At 44.5% G+C, this 13,997-nt stretch overlaps 1 protein-coding gene across 9 annotated transcripts in view; it reads right to left on the bottom strand.

Moving 5' to 3' along the window:
* The window catches only part of LOC101089975 (zinc finger protein 780B), a 77,576-nt gene that overhangs the window by 60,257 nt on the left and 3,322 nt on the right, over positions 1-13,997 (bottom strand). For 2 of the 9 annotated variants that reach the window (XM_023245157.2, XM_045047272.1), the window contains exon 1: positions 2,984-3,171. Coding sequence is in view for 7 of the 9 variants with exons in the window: in XM_045047273.1 (XP_044903208.1) it covers positions 2,984-3,120 (137 nt within the window). In the remaining 2 variants the exon portion in view is untranslated. Of the gene's footprint in view, positions 1-2,983; positions 3,212-13,997 lie in introns of those variants that run through there. The other 7 variants (XM_045047269.1, XM_045047273.1, XM_045047274.1 and 4 more) reach the window with 7 other exon arrangements.

Below are 13,997 nucleotides of genomic sequence, written 5' to 3'. Positions count from 1 at the left end.
ACCCAGTGGGAAACGGCAGAAAGAACCAGGAATAAATGCCTGGGAGGTGTTATGCAAATTAGATGCAAATGACCCACCTATTCAGGGTTCCTTCAGTGGGTCAGCTGCTCAGCACTATGGAAAAGAACCTAAGCCTTTAATTCCTGCATTCAACAAATCTGAGGGCCTATTGTGCCAGGGACTGTTCTAGGCCCTGGGGCCCCTGCAGAGCTTTTGTTCTAGGCCTGTACCATCCAACATGGTGGCCACCGGTATGGTTGGCCATTACCCATTTGCAATGTAGCTAGCCTGAACCGAGATGTGCTAACGTATAAAATACACGCCAGATTTCAAAGACTTAATATAAAATATCTCATTAATAATTTCTATATTGAATGCATCTGAAATGGTGTTTTTTACATATTTGATTAAACAAAAATATATTATTAAAATTAATTCCATGTATTTCTTCTCACTTTATTTTTTTTTAATTTTTTTGATGTTTATTTATTTTTGAGAAAGAGACAGAGCACAAGTGGGGGAGGGACAGAGAGAGAGAGGGAGGCACGGAATCTGAAGCAGGTTCTAGGCTCTGAGCTGTCAGCACACAGCCTGACGCAGGGCTCGAACCCACAAACTGTGAGATCAAGACCTGAGCAGAAGTCGGATGCTCAACCTCTGAGCCACCCAGGTGCCCCTTTGCTTTACTTAAAAAAATTTTTTTTAATGTTTATTCATTTTTTGAGAGAGAGAGAGAGAGAGAGAGAGACAGAGTGTGAGTGGGAGAGGGACAGAGAGAGAGGGAGACAGAATCCAAAGCAGGCTCTGGGCTCTGAGCTGTCAGCACAGAGCCCGACTCGGGGCTCGAACCCCTGAACCGTGAGATCACGACCTGAGCAGAAGTCAGATGCTCAGTTGACTGAGCCACTCAGGAGCCCTTTTACTTTACTTTAAACAAGACTCCTAGAAATTTTGAAATTACATATGTGACTCACATTTATGGCTCACATTCAATTCCTCTTGGACTGTGCTGTCCTAGACAAGGCTTCACCTGGAAACCCTGTCTGATCAAGCTCATTCTGGTGGACAGAAACAGAGGGGGCATTAACTGGGACCACCATTCCTAAGGATTAGGGGATGTGGAGGAAATACCTCTAGCTGATGATACCTATTTTAAAATGAGCTGTAGGGGCTGAAATAAATGGGAAAAAGAGGGAAATAAAGAAGAGATCAGCGCACTGCTGGGGAGACCAGGAGGGACATAAAAAGTCTCTGAGGTCTGAGAGCCAATTTTCAACTTGCCTTCTGTGGTAGGTAAAATCATGCCCCCCCCCACCGCCCCCAATGCCCATGTCCTAATCCCTGGAGCCTGCCAGTGTATTATCTGACCTGGCAAAAGGAACTTTGCGGACGAGATGAAGGTCAGGATTTTGAGCTGAAGAGATTATCTTGGATTATCCAAGTGGACCCAATGTAACCACCAGGGTCCTTATAAGTGAAAGAGGGAGGCAGAAGGGTCAGAAGATGTGGAGGTGGACACAAGGAATACAGGTGGCCTCCAGAAGCTAGAAGAGGCAAGGAAATGGCTTCTGCCCTCAATTTTCCAGAAGGAATGCAGCCCTGGGACACCTTGGTTTTAGCCCAGTGAGACCCATTTCAGATTTCTGACCTCTCAAGCTAGAAGATAATAAATGTATATTGGTGGAAACTTCTAAGTTTGCAGTAATTTGTTACAGCAGCAACAGGAAACTAATACACTCCCTTGCCTGCTGGACGTTTCTTTGAGTTGCATTCCTCAACTAGTTGAGAGAACCACTTCCTTCTCTAGTATAGTAGGGAAAGCTCTAGATTGGGTCTTTGGACAAGTCCCCTTTCCTCTCTGCTAAGGCTGGGGGCAGGAAGACTGGATAAAATGTGTGGCATTCGAGCAGAGAGGAGTGACCATTTGTCTGCACTGGGCACCAGCATAGATGTCATTACTAACATTAGGACTAAACAATTGCCAAAAATCTGGATGGCTGTCCAGCGTCTCATTCAGTTCTGAGAACAGTCCCATGAATTAGATAACTATTATCATCCCATTTTATTTTATTATTTTTTAAATTTTTTAACGTTTATTTATTTTTGAGAGGGAGAAACAGAGTAGGAGTGGGGGAGGGGCAGAGAGAGAGAGGGAGACACAGAATCCGAAGCAGGCCCCAGGCTCTACGCTGTCAGCACGTGAACCATGAGATGGTGACCTGAGCTGAAGTCAGACGCTTAGCCGACTGAGCCACCCAGATGCCCCTACTATTATCATCCCATTTTAAAGCTAAGGCAACCAAGGTCAGAGAGGTTGGGTAACTTGTCCACAGTCACTAACATGAGCCAAGAGTTGATCCTGGTTCATAGATGGCCTTTTGCTGATGGCGGGGAATGGAGGGAATCTGACCGAGAGCGTGGATGCATAAATTTCATTCCTCTGTTCATCCCACAGAGAGCTGGCATTCAGGGTGGAGTGACGAACAACTCGGGCCAGATGTATCTCATCATGGGACCGAGGGAGGAACTGGGGGGCTGCTTTCACAGAAATATGTGCTTCTGAGCCTGAGAGCCCAGTGCCCTCCCGGGGGCGTCATGACCAAATTCATCATGGTTCCTGTCCTTGCTTTCCTTGGGAATCGCCCCCAATACAGGCCCCCCTCTCTCTCATCATCCCAGGCTCCCTCTCTCATCCACATTGCTCTCTGCGTTGTCTTTCTCTGCCCATCTCCTGCCTCCCTCCATCCTTCCCAAACTCTTCCACGGTGACCCCTACAAACCTCTCCCTGAATGTTCCTTCCAACTTTCACCCTAAGGAAAACCAGCTCCTTCCCCGAAGATATTCCCACAATCCTAACTGAAGGCTCTTTAGTACCCCCACTCACCGAACAATGTCAAGAGGAGGAGAGGGGTAGTCAGCATATGCCGCAGAAACAAATGAGCCCAAATCCGGTGGTTCACACAAACAAAGGTAGAGACTCACCGGTGTCTCCTTGTCCGACACGGGTTGGCTGGGCTCTGCTCCACGTCTTTGTTCACACACCCAGGCTCTTCATTCATGGGCAGCCTCTGAAACATCTCCGATCTGCTGGCAGAGGGAAAAGACGTGTGGACAGCCATGAGCTGGCTTTTGAATCTTCCACTCAGAAAAGATACACGTTGGGGCGCCTGGGTGGCTCAGTCGGTTAAGCATCCGACTTCAGCTCAGGTCACCATCTCGCAGTTCATGGGTTCGAGCCCCGCGTCGGGCTCTGTGCTGACAGCTCAGAGCCTGGAGCCTGCTTTAGATTCTGTGTCTCCCTCTCTCTCTGCCCCTTCCCTGCTGGTGCTCTGTATCTCTCTGTCTCTCAAAAATAAATAAACATTAAAAAAAAAAAAAGAAAGTTAAAAAAAGAAACGAAAAGAAAAGGTACAACGTCACTCGTGTTCACATTTCATTGTGACTCATACAGCCGAGCCTCGTATCAACTGGGTATCCTTCAGGAGAGACAGCAACTATTGTGAACAGTAATATAATGTGTTATCATATTGGCATATTGGCTGTTTCCAGATAATACTATTCCCTCTCCAGACTCCTATTTTTTTCACCCTGCTTGCCCTTGACGGATCTCCTAGAATGACAACCAGACCCCCTTGTCTTCCAGCTCTTCACAGTCCCCTGAGAAATCTGACAGTCACACTCAGCTCTTCCTTCTCCTTCACCCCCTATCAGATCCTTTAGAATGTTCCAGAAGTTCTCTGTCATTTCTTTCAGTCCCTAGAGAAGCGGCCCTCCTCCAAGCCACCATCACTTCTTGCCTGAAGCTGCAACGGCTTGCTTACTCTACGATTAATTCATCATTTTGCCCACGAACAGGGTAGGTCCAGCCACACTGCCTAAACCCCTCCGTAGTTTCCCGCGGCCTCCAGAGAGAGTCTAAAATCCTTATCTTGGGACGCCTGGGTGGCTTAGTTGTTAAGCATTGGACTCTTGGTTTCAGCTCAGGTCATGATCTCATGGTTCGTGGGCTCAAGCCCCGCATTGGGCTCCGCACTGTCAGTGCAGAGCCTGCTTGGGAGTCCCTCTCTTCTCTCTCTCTCTCTTTCTCTCTGCCCCTACCCTGATTGTGTGTTTTCGCTCTCAAAATAAATAAATAAACTTTAGCAAAATAAATAAGATACGGGCGCCAGGTGGCTCAGTCGGTTAGTGTCCGACTTGGGCTCAGGTCATGATCTCGTGGTTTGTGAGTTTGAGCCCCACGTCGGGCTCTGTGCTGACAGCTCAGAGCCCAGAGCCTGCTTTGGATTCTGTGTCTCCCCCTCTTTCTGCCCCTCCCCTGCTCATGCTCTGTCTCTCTCTCTCTCAAAAACAAACATTAAAATTTTTTTAATAGATAAATAAATAAATAAATAAATAAATAAATAAATAAATTTAATTTAATTTAATCCTCACCTTTTCCTAGAAAGCTCTTCCCAGCAGGCTTCTGTTTGCTGCCTCAGGTCCTGCCACTGCCTTGGTCACTCCGCAGTCCAGCCACTGATACTTTAATTGCTTTAGGGCTTTCACAACACAGTTCTCTTTGCCTGGAACTCTCTTTACCCACTCCCACTTCATCTCTCAGGTCTCAACTTCCTCATTGAGGCCTTTACATCCAGCAGGTTCTTTCTGTACAAGTACTCCTGCAGTGCCCCTATTGCCCCTTCTGAAATACTTAACACTCCCCCCCCCCCACCCACCCACCTCACTTGCTCAGTGCCCCTCCTGCCCACCCAGACCGGAGCAGCGTGAAAGCAGTGACTGTCTGTGCCATTGCTATGCGACAGTATAGTGACCATGCTCAGTAAATATTTTTTCAGGGACACCCAGGTGGCTCAGTTGGTTAAGCGTCTGACTCTTGATCTTAGCTCAGATCACAGTTTGTGGGATCTTGTGGTTCATGGGATTGAGTCCTGCGTTGGGCTTAGCACGGAACCGTAGCCTGCTTGGGATTCTCTCTCCCTCTCTCTCTCTTCTGTCCCTCCTCTGCTTGCTCTCTCTCTCTCTCTCTCAAAAATAAATAAATAAACTTTTTAAAAATTTTATTATTTATTTTTGAGAGAGAGACAGAGTACAAGCAGGGGAAAGGCAGAGAGAGAGGGAGACCCAGAATCCAAAGTAGGCTTCAGGTTCTGAGCTGTCAGCACGGAGCCCGATGAGGGGCTCAAACTCACGAACAGGGAGATCATGACCTGAGCCACCTAGGCGCCCTAAGGAGTATTTTTTATAAGGACAGAAGATGGAAGACAGACTGTTCATCAGAGCAGAAATGATTACGGATCTGGCTGCCCTGTTAGAATCCTGGCTCCACTGATGATCGGTGTGGCCCCTGGATGAGTAATTTTAAACTCTGTGCCTCAGTTTCCTCATTTGTAACAAGAGAGTGATAACAGTATGTTCTTCACAGGGATATTTGGGAAGGAGAGTGTGGTCAGGTTTAAATAAACCGTGAGATCACGGCCTAAGCCAAAGTTGGAAATTTAACTGACCAAGCCACTCAGGCACCCCAATAAATAAACTTAAAAAAATTTTTTTTTCAGGGAGGCTGGATGGCTCAGTCAGTTAAGCATCTGACTGCAGCTGGGGTCATTATCTCACAGTCCGTGGGTTCGAGCCCCGCGTCGGGCTCTGCGCTGACAGCTCAGAGCCTGGAGCCTGCTTCGGATTCTGTGTCTCCCTTTCTCTCTGTCCCTCCCCCGCATGTGCTCTGTGAGTCTCTCTCCCTCAAAAATAAATTTAAAAAAATATTTAAGAAAATATTTTTCCAGTGACAGAATGAATTTGTCATACATAGAAACTGAGAGAAGGAAATCATCAAGGTTAATGGATGCAATTAGCCATGAGTAAAGTAGCCTCCTGACCTAATCGAGAGAGGCAGAAGAGGCTGGGACATTTGTGCCACCTCTGGATCCCTTAGTCATGGACTCCCCCATACACCCTTCCCTTCCAGCATTTCCCTCGAAGCTTCTAGACCTCCTGCAGTGCCTTCCTCACCCACGCCCATTGAAAGAGATCTGGTTTCATGACTGCGGGAGTGTTTCCTCCCCTCTTCCTCACCTCTGCTGTTCTCACCTCTCCCCCAGTCCTTCCCCGCACATCCCACACGTCCTGCCAGCCAACTCAGCTGGAAGAGTCTGCAGCTTCCCTGAGATGTCATCTGTCCTCAGATTCCTTGCTGAGCAGAAGGATTTGAATGACACCCTGGAAGAAGCAATGTCCTGACGTATCAGTGAGACACATCCCAGGCCTGGGTTTCTCTGTCTGCCAAACCAGGCTGTGCTGTGGGTGTGACATGAACAGCTTTGGAGAGGCCCTCGAAGCTTAGTGCCTCTCTCTTTTTTTTTTTTATGTTTTATTTATTTTTGAGAGAGAGAGAGTGGCGGGGGGGGGGGTGGGGGGGTGGGGACAGAGGATCTGAGGCGGGCTCCATTCTGACAGCGACGAGCCCAGTCTGGGGCTCAAACTCAAGAACAGCGAGATCATGACCCAGCCGAAGTCGGACGTTCAACAGACTGAGCCACCCAGGCGTCCCCGCGGTGCCTTCTTCTGGGGCTAAGACGTGTCTGAAATCATCGCCCTGGAGACGGTGTTAGTTCACCAGAGCGGCCAGCCACGAAGTACCACAGGCTGAGTGGCTCAAACAACAACAGAAACGAAATTTTCTCACAGTTCTGGAAGCTACATATGCAAAGATGGCGGTGCTGGCAGGGTTGGGCTCTTCCGAGGCCTCTCTCCTCGGTCGGCAGACTGTTCCGCATCACTGGTTCAGTTCCTGGTTTTCTGACCAAACCCCCAGTTGCTGCTGCACTTTGCCTCCTGTAGCCACGCGAGTAATTTGGACCCGTGGGATGTAAGCAGAAGTAAGGTGGCCACTTCCGGTCATGTCCTTAAAATGAAACCAATCGCTCCGTACCCGCGAGTTGTGTCTTCTCGCACACGTGAGCGCAGGAATTGTGGGGACAGTGGGATGGCTTCGGCCATGCGAGTTGGGATGATGCTCAGAGCCGGGCCGGACGAAAGTTGGGACCTTTGCCCTGTTAAAATGGGGCCACCCAACCACTCTGTGGTGGGGGGGGGGGGGGCGGTATGTGTGGGTGAAATAAATGTCTACTGCAGACGGCTCTAAAAAGCAAAAATATAGAGTCCCCAAAACTTCAATAATAGGATACAAATAACAATTGAGTCTAAAAATTAAAACATCGGGGTGTCTGGGTGCCTCAGTCGGTTAAGCATCCGACTTCCGCTCAGGTCATGATCTCACGGTTGGTGGGTTCGAGCCCCGAGTCAGTGTCTGTGCTGACAGTTCAGAGCCTGGATACCTGCTTTGGATTCTTTGTCTCTGTCTCTCTCTGCCTCGCCCCTGCTTGCGCTCTGTCTCTCTCTCTCTCTCTCACAAAAATAAACATTAAAAATTTTAAGAAATAAAATAAAAGAAAATGGCATCAAGTAGGTTTTAATAAACACCAGAAAGTTGGGGTGCCTGGGTGGCTCAGTCAGGTTAAGCGTCCGACTTCAGCTCAGGTCATAATCTCACAGTCTGTGAGTTCGAGCCCCGTGTCGGGCTCTGGGCTGATGGCTCAGGGCCTGGAGCCTGTTTCCGATTCTGTGTCTCCCTCTCTCTCTGTCCCTCCCCCGCTCATGCTCTGTCTCTCTCTGTTTCAAAAATAAATAAAAACATTTAAAAAAAAAGTTTTAAATAAACACCAGAAAGTTAATAACATAAGGCACTATACAATGGAGTAAACTAGGAAAGTCACGTGTTTGCCTCCACAGATTAAAAAAACAAAAAATTGACAAAAGCTCCTATTTATGACAAAAGCTCCCAGAAAACTAGGGAGAGAAAGGAACGTCTATAATTTGATAAAGACTCATCTACCACAAACTTCATACTTAATATAGAACCTTAAGTTTATTCCCTCCAAGGACAGTAAGAAGACATAGCTGGCCTCCATCACCACTATTGTTCACTCCTGGGGGTCCTGTTGTTATAAATATTATTATGAATAAAAATATATACATAAGATGTGTCTGGGTGGCTCAGTCGTTTAAGCATCAGACTCTTGGTTTCGGCTCAGGTCATGGTCTCACGGTTTGGTGAATTTGAGCCCCGTGTCGGGTTCTGTGCTGGTAGCATGAACCCTCCTTGGGATTCTGTCTCTCTCTCTCTCCCTCCCTCTCTCTCTGCCCCTCCCCACTTGCACTGTCTCTGTGTCTCTCAAGATAAACTTTTTTAAAAATTTAAAAATAAGTAAATAAATAAATATGTATATAAGGAAAGGGAGGGAGGATGACAGAAGTGTCATTATTTGGATGTGATTTGGCATATTCCATACAGAAAACCCAAACCAGGCGCCTGGGGGCTCATTCGGTTAAGTGTCCGACTCTTGGTTTTGGCTCAGGTCATTATCTCACAGTCCATGGGATCAAGCCCCAAGTCAGGCTCTGCACTGACAGCGTGGATCCTGCTTGGCATTCTCTCTCTCTCTCTCTCTCTCTGCCACTCCCCTGCTCATGCTCTCTCTCTCTCTCTCTCTCTCTCTCAGAATAAATAAGCTTCTAAATAAATAAATAAAACCATCTTTAAAAAACTTATAAAGGAATCTAGGTACTCACCCATCCATTCACAAGACATTTATGAAGACAAAAAATGTAATGTTATTAAAGGACGCAAAAGAAATCAAACAAACGGGGAGGTAAGCCATGTTTAGGAATGCAACAATTAATATTATTCAGATGGCTCTTCCACCTGAATCAATCTATAAATTCAAGCAAGCCCAAATTCCAGAAATATTTTTTTCTGAGAAACGATAACTCGATTCAAAAAAAAAAAAAAATGCATGTTTAAGAATCAGTACCCACAAGTAGATGAGAATTGGCCAAAGGCGGGGGCTGGGTGGGGATCTTCTGAATCAGATAAGATACACTAACAAGCTAGAGTTTACAAAAGAAGACAAAGACGGTATGGTACACGAGCAGACAAACTGATCAAAGGAACAGAACGGAGAGGCCAGAATTAGACACATGTATCTGAAAGGACCAGTGATTTTTTTCAGAATAAGCGGCCTAATCAGAAGGGAAGACACGGATTGCTAAAGGATATTGGGGAAACTGGCTCCTTACAAGAAAAGTGGGTTCCCTCCCTCTCACCATAATACAAAGGCCAAATAAATGGATTAAAGACCTAAATATTAAAGCTAAAGCTATAAAGCTAGTATATTACTTTCCCAGCTCTGCCAGCACAAAGTACCGGAAACTGGGTGGCTTAACCTAACAGAAACATATTGTGTCCCAATTCTGGAAGCTAGAAGTCCCAAATCAAGGTGTCAGCAGGGCCATGTTCCCTCTGAAACCTGCAGGGAATCCTTCTTTGCCTCTTCTTAGCTTTTACTGGTTTGCTGGCGATGTCTGAAGTTCCACGGCTTGCAGCCCCATGACGTCCATCTCTGCCTTTCCCCCGCGTGTGTCTGTCTTCAAGTGGCTGTCATCTTATAAGACCAGTCACATTGCAGTAGGTGCCTAAGCTACTCCAGTATTACCTCATCTTAATTTAAGTCATTACATCTGCAACTACCCTATTTCCAAATTGGATCATATTCTGGAGTACCAAAGGTTAGAGTTAGAATTTCAGTGTATTTGGGATGGGGGATGTAATTCAACCCATAACAGCTAGTAGAAAAATGTAGAATATCTTTATGACTTTGGAATGAAGAAAGATTCTTTTTTTTTTTTTAATTTTTTTTTCTTCAACGTTTTTATTTATTTTGGGGACAGAGAGAGACAGGGCATGAACGGGGGAGGGGCAGAGAGAGAGGGAGACACAGAATCGGAAACAGGCTCCAGGCTCCGAGCCATCAGCACAGAGCCTGACGCGGGGCTCGAACTCACGGACCGCGAGATCGTGACCTGGCTGAAGTCAGACGCTTAACCGACTGCGCCACCCAGGCGCCCCGTAATGAAGAAAGATTCTTAAGCCTAGGGGCGCCTGGGTGGCTCAGCAGGTTAAGGTTACGACTCTCGATTTCGGCTCAGGTCATGATCTCACGGTCGTGAGATCAAGCCCCAAGTCACGCTCTGCAGTGAGCGTGGAGTTGGCTTTGGTTTCTCTCTCCCTCTTTCTGCCCCTCTCCTGCTCACACACATGCTCTCTCTCAAGATAAATAAACAAACATTTTTTAAAGGATTCTTAAATCTAGAAAACATAAGCTACATGATGAAAATGAGACGCCCGTGACGTATTACAATTAAAGATTTCTCCCGCACAAAGACATAACTGAAAAAGTTAACTAATGAGGGAAAGACTGGGAGAAGATATTTTCGGCTTCAAAAGAAAAAGTGATTAATCTCCAGAATAAACAAAATCCTGCAAATATTTCAGAATGGAAAATCAACCGAAAAAAAAAAAAACTGGCAAAAAATATGAATAGACAATTAACACAAAAGAAAATCCAAATGGCTGACAAGTCTGAAGAGATGCTCAACCCCATTCATAATCAGTTAGGAAATGACAACATGCTGGTTTAAATCCATCAGAGTAGCCAAATTGAGAAGCTCAGAGAGGAAATAAAATCAAAATTTTAAATTTTAAAAATTACATAGAAGCTCGGAAAGGAACTAGTGGAACCAGGGGACCTAAGCTAGAGGAAGTTAGTGAAGACACGTGTTATTTGGAACTATCACGCCCCTCCAGTTGGTATAATTCAGTATGTATATTCTATGATCCAGCAATCTCAACCTTAGATGGATGATCCAGAAAAACTCTCACACAAGTCCTGGAGGATACAATTGCAAGACTGATGAAGTATTATTTGTAGTAGCAAAGAATTCAAGGCAATGTAGATCTTCATTAGCCAATGAATAGAGATGGTGAGCTATGCAGCAATCACAAGCAATGAATCAGGGGCACCTGGCTGGCTCAGTCGGTAAAGCATACAACTCTTAATCTTGGGGCTGTGAATTTGATCCCCGAGTTGGGTGTAGCGATTACTTAAAAATAAATAAAATCTGGGGCTCCTGGGTGAAGCATCTGACTTCGGCTCAGGGCATGAACTCATGGTTCATGAGTTCGAGCCCCCATGGGGCTCTGCACTGGTGGTATGGAGCCTGCTTGGAATTCTCTCTCCCTCCCTCTCTCTCCCTCTCTCTCTCTCTCTCTCTCTCTCTCTGCCCCTTCCCTACCTGTGTATTTGTGCTCTCTCTCAAACTACATAAACTTAAAAAATAAATAAATGAAATCTTAACAAAAATTTTTAAATGCTTATTTATTTTTGGGAGAGAGAGACAGAGATAGAGCAAGAGCAGGGAGGGGCAGAGAGAGAGGGAGACACAGAATCTGACGCAGGCTCCAGGCTCTGAGATGTCAGCACAGAGCATGACACGGGGCTCGAACCCACGAACTGAGATCATGACCTGAACCAAAGTCGGATACCTAACCGACTGAGCCACCCAGGTGCCCCAATAAATAAAATCTTTTTTAAAAGAAGCCATGAACCAGACATATAAATAATAACATGATATGGTCTTAAAACAATATTGAGCATGGGAATGCAAGCTGGTGCAGCCACTCTGGAAAACAGTATGGAGGTTCCTCAAAAAACTAGAAACAGAACTACCCTACGACCCAGCAATTGCACTACAAGGTATTTACCCAAGGGATACAGGTATACTGTTTCAAAGGGGCACATGCACCCCAATGTTTATAGCAGCACTATCAACAATGGCCAACGTATTTCGGAAAGAGACCAAATGTCCATTGATGGATGAACGGATAAAGAAGATGTGGTGTATACACACACACACACACACACACACACACATACACACACACACAATGGAGTATTACTCAGCAATCAAAAAGAATGAAATCTTGCCATTTGCAACACTGTGGATAGAACTGGAGGGTATTATGCTAAGTAAAATTAGTCAGAGAAAGACAAAAATCATATGACTTCACTCATAGGAAGATTTTAAGAGACAACACAGATGAACATAAGGGAAGGGAAGCAAAAATAATATAGAAACAGGGAGGGGGACAAAACAGAAGAGACTCATAAATATGGAGAACAAACTGAGGGTTCCTGGGGGGGGGGTTGTGGGAGGGGGGAAGGGCTAAATAGGTAAAGGGCACTAAGGAATCTACTCCTGAAATCATTGTTGCACTAGACGCTAACTAATTTGGATATAAATTTTTAAAAATAAAAAATTAAATTAAAAAAAACAACATGGAGCAAAAAGAAGTAGAAATTCATTTAATACCATTTTTGTAAATTAAAAACATATGAAAAACAAAAAAATACATAAAGCACTATACATCTTTTTAGGAATATAGACATATCCAAGAATCAGAAATTAAACACATTAGAAAGTGTGTCTATAAGGTGGAAGAAGAGATAGAAGTAAGAAGGGAGATATGGGAGGAAAAAAATGACACAAAAGAATAGCTTTATACCAGTTACTGCTAACAGTGTGTCAGAAATAAAACAGTATGGGGGACCTGGGTGGCTCAGTTGGCTAAGCGTCCGACTTCAGCTCAGGTCATGATCTTGCGGTTTGTGAGTTCAAGCCCCATGTTGGGCTCTGTGCTGACAGCTCAGAGCCTGTAGCCTGCTTGGGATTTTGTGTCTCCTTCTCTCTCTGCCCCTCCCCCACTTGTTCTCGGTCTCTCTCTATCAAAAGTAAATACATGTAAAAAATTTTTTTTAAAAAGAAATGAAACAGTATGGTAAAATCAATTCTCAAGAAAAAAAAAAGAAGAATGAATGAATAAATGAGAAATGTTAAGAAAAGGAAGCAATACAAGCAAAAATCATAAGGAAGGAAAACAAAGGATATTTCATACTGAGGAAAGGAATAATTCACTGATGTCATGTTAATATAATAAATCCTCATGCACATAACAATATAACTTCAAAATATATAAAGCAAAAACTGATACACCTAAAAGGAGAAACTAACATATTGTCACTAATAATGAGAGAGTTTATTATGCCTTCCAGAAGGCAAAATATCAAACAGAAAAAAAAAAAAGTAAGGAACAAGAATTAGAGAATTAATAAACTTGCATAGTCAGCTCTCTGATCCCAACAACCTTTAAAACATCCTTTAAAACATCCTTTAAAAACATACAGAACACTTCCAAAACAAAACAAAACACCTCCACATATTAGGTCAAAAGGGAAATCTCAGCACATTCCTAAGGATTTATATCGTTCAGAACATGTTCATTGGATAAAATTGGCAATCAACTGCAAAAAGACAACCAAAGAACAATCCAGGTACCCATAGGTTCAAAAATACATTTCTAAATAATTGGTGTAAATAATCTGACATTACATTTTTGGGGAACTGAATGACAAAGAAAGCACCCCATACCAAAACCTGGAGAATACAGAATAAACACTAAAATGGGGGGAGGGCAGTGAATCAACAAAGCAGAAATTAACGAAATAACCTTCCCCCCAAATAAGTAGGAAAGATTATCAGCAAACCAAAAGCTGTTTGTTTGTTTTTTTAAGACTGATAAAACTAGGGGCGCCTGGGTGGCGCAGTCGGTTAAGCGTCCGACTTCAGCCAGGTCACGATCTCGCGGTCCGTGAGTTCGAGCCCCGCGTCGGGCTCTGGGCTGATGGCTCAGAGCCTGGAACCTGTTTCTGATTCTGTGTCTCCCTCTCTCTCTGCCCCTCCCCCGTTCATGCTCTGTCTCTCTCTGTCCCAAAAATAAATAAACATTAAAAAAAAAAAAAGACTGATAAAACTATAAAATTTGGGGCAATTGATCCAGAAAAATTAGAGAAGAAACAAATGAATATCAGGAAAACCGAAGAAAATATACCTTCAGATGCAAATGAATCATAAAAAACATCATGCATAAAGTTATGCCAATGAATCTGAAGTCCTAGATAAAATATTGTTCTAGGCAAATATAAATTACAAACATTTATGCCAGGAGAAAGCAATAAATCTGAATAAACCAACATCCACAGAA

The sequence above is a fragment of the Felis catus genome, chromosome E2 (genome assembly GCF_018350175.1).
Source record: "Felis catus isolate Fca126 chromosome E2, F.catus_Fca126_mat1.0, whole genome shotgun sequence".
NCBI classification, from domain to species: Eukaryota; Metazoa; Chordata; class Mammalia; order Carnivora; family Felidae; genus Felis; species Felis catus.
Note: the sequence above shows the minus strand (reverse complement) of the source record. Positions and strands in the feature narration are given on the sequence as shown.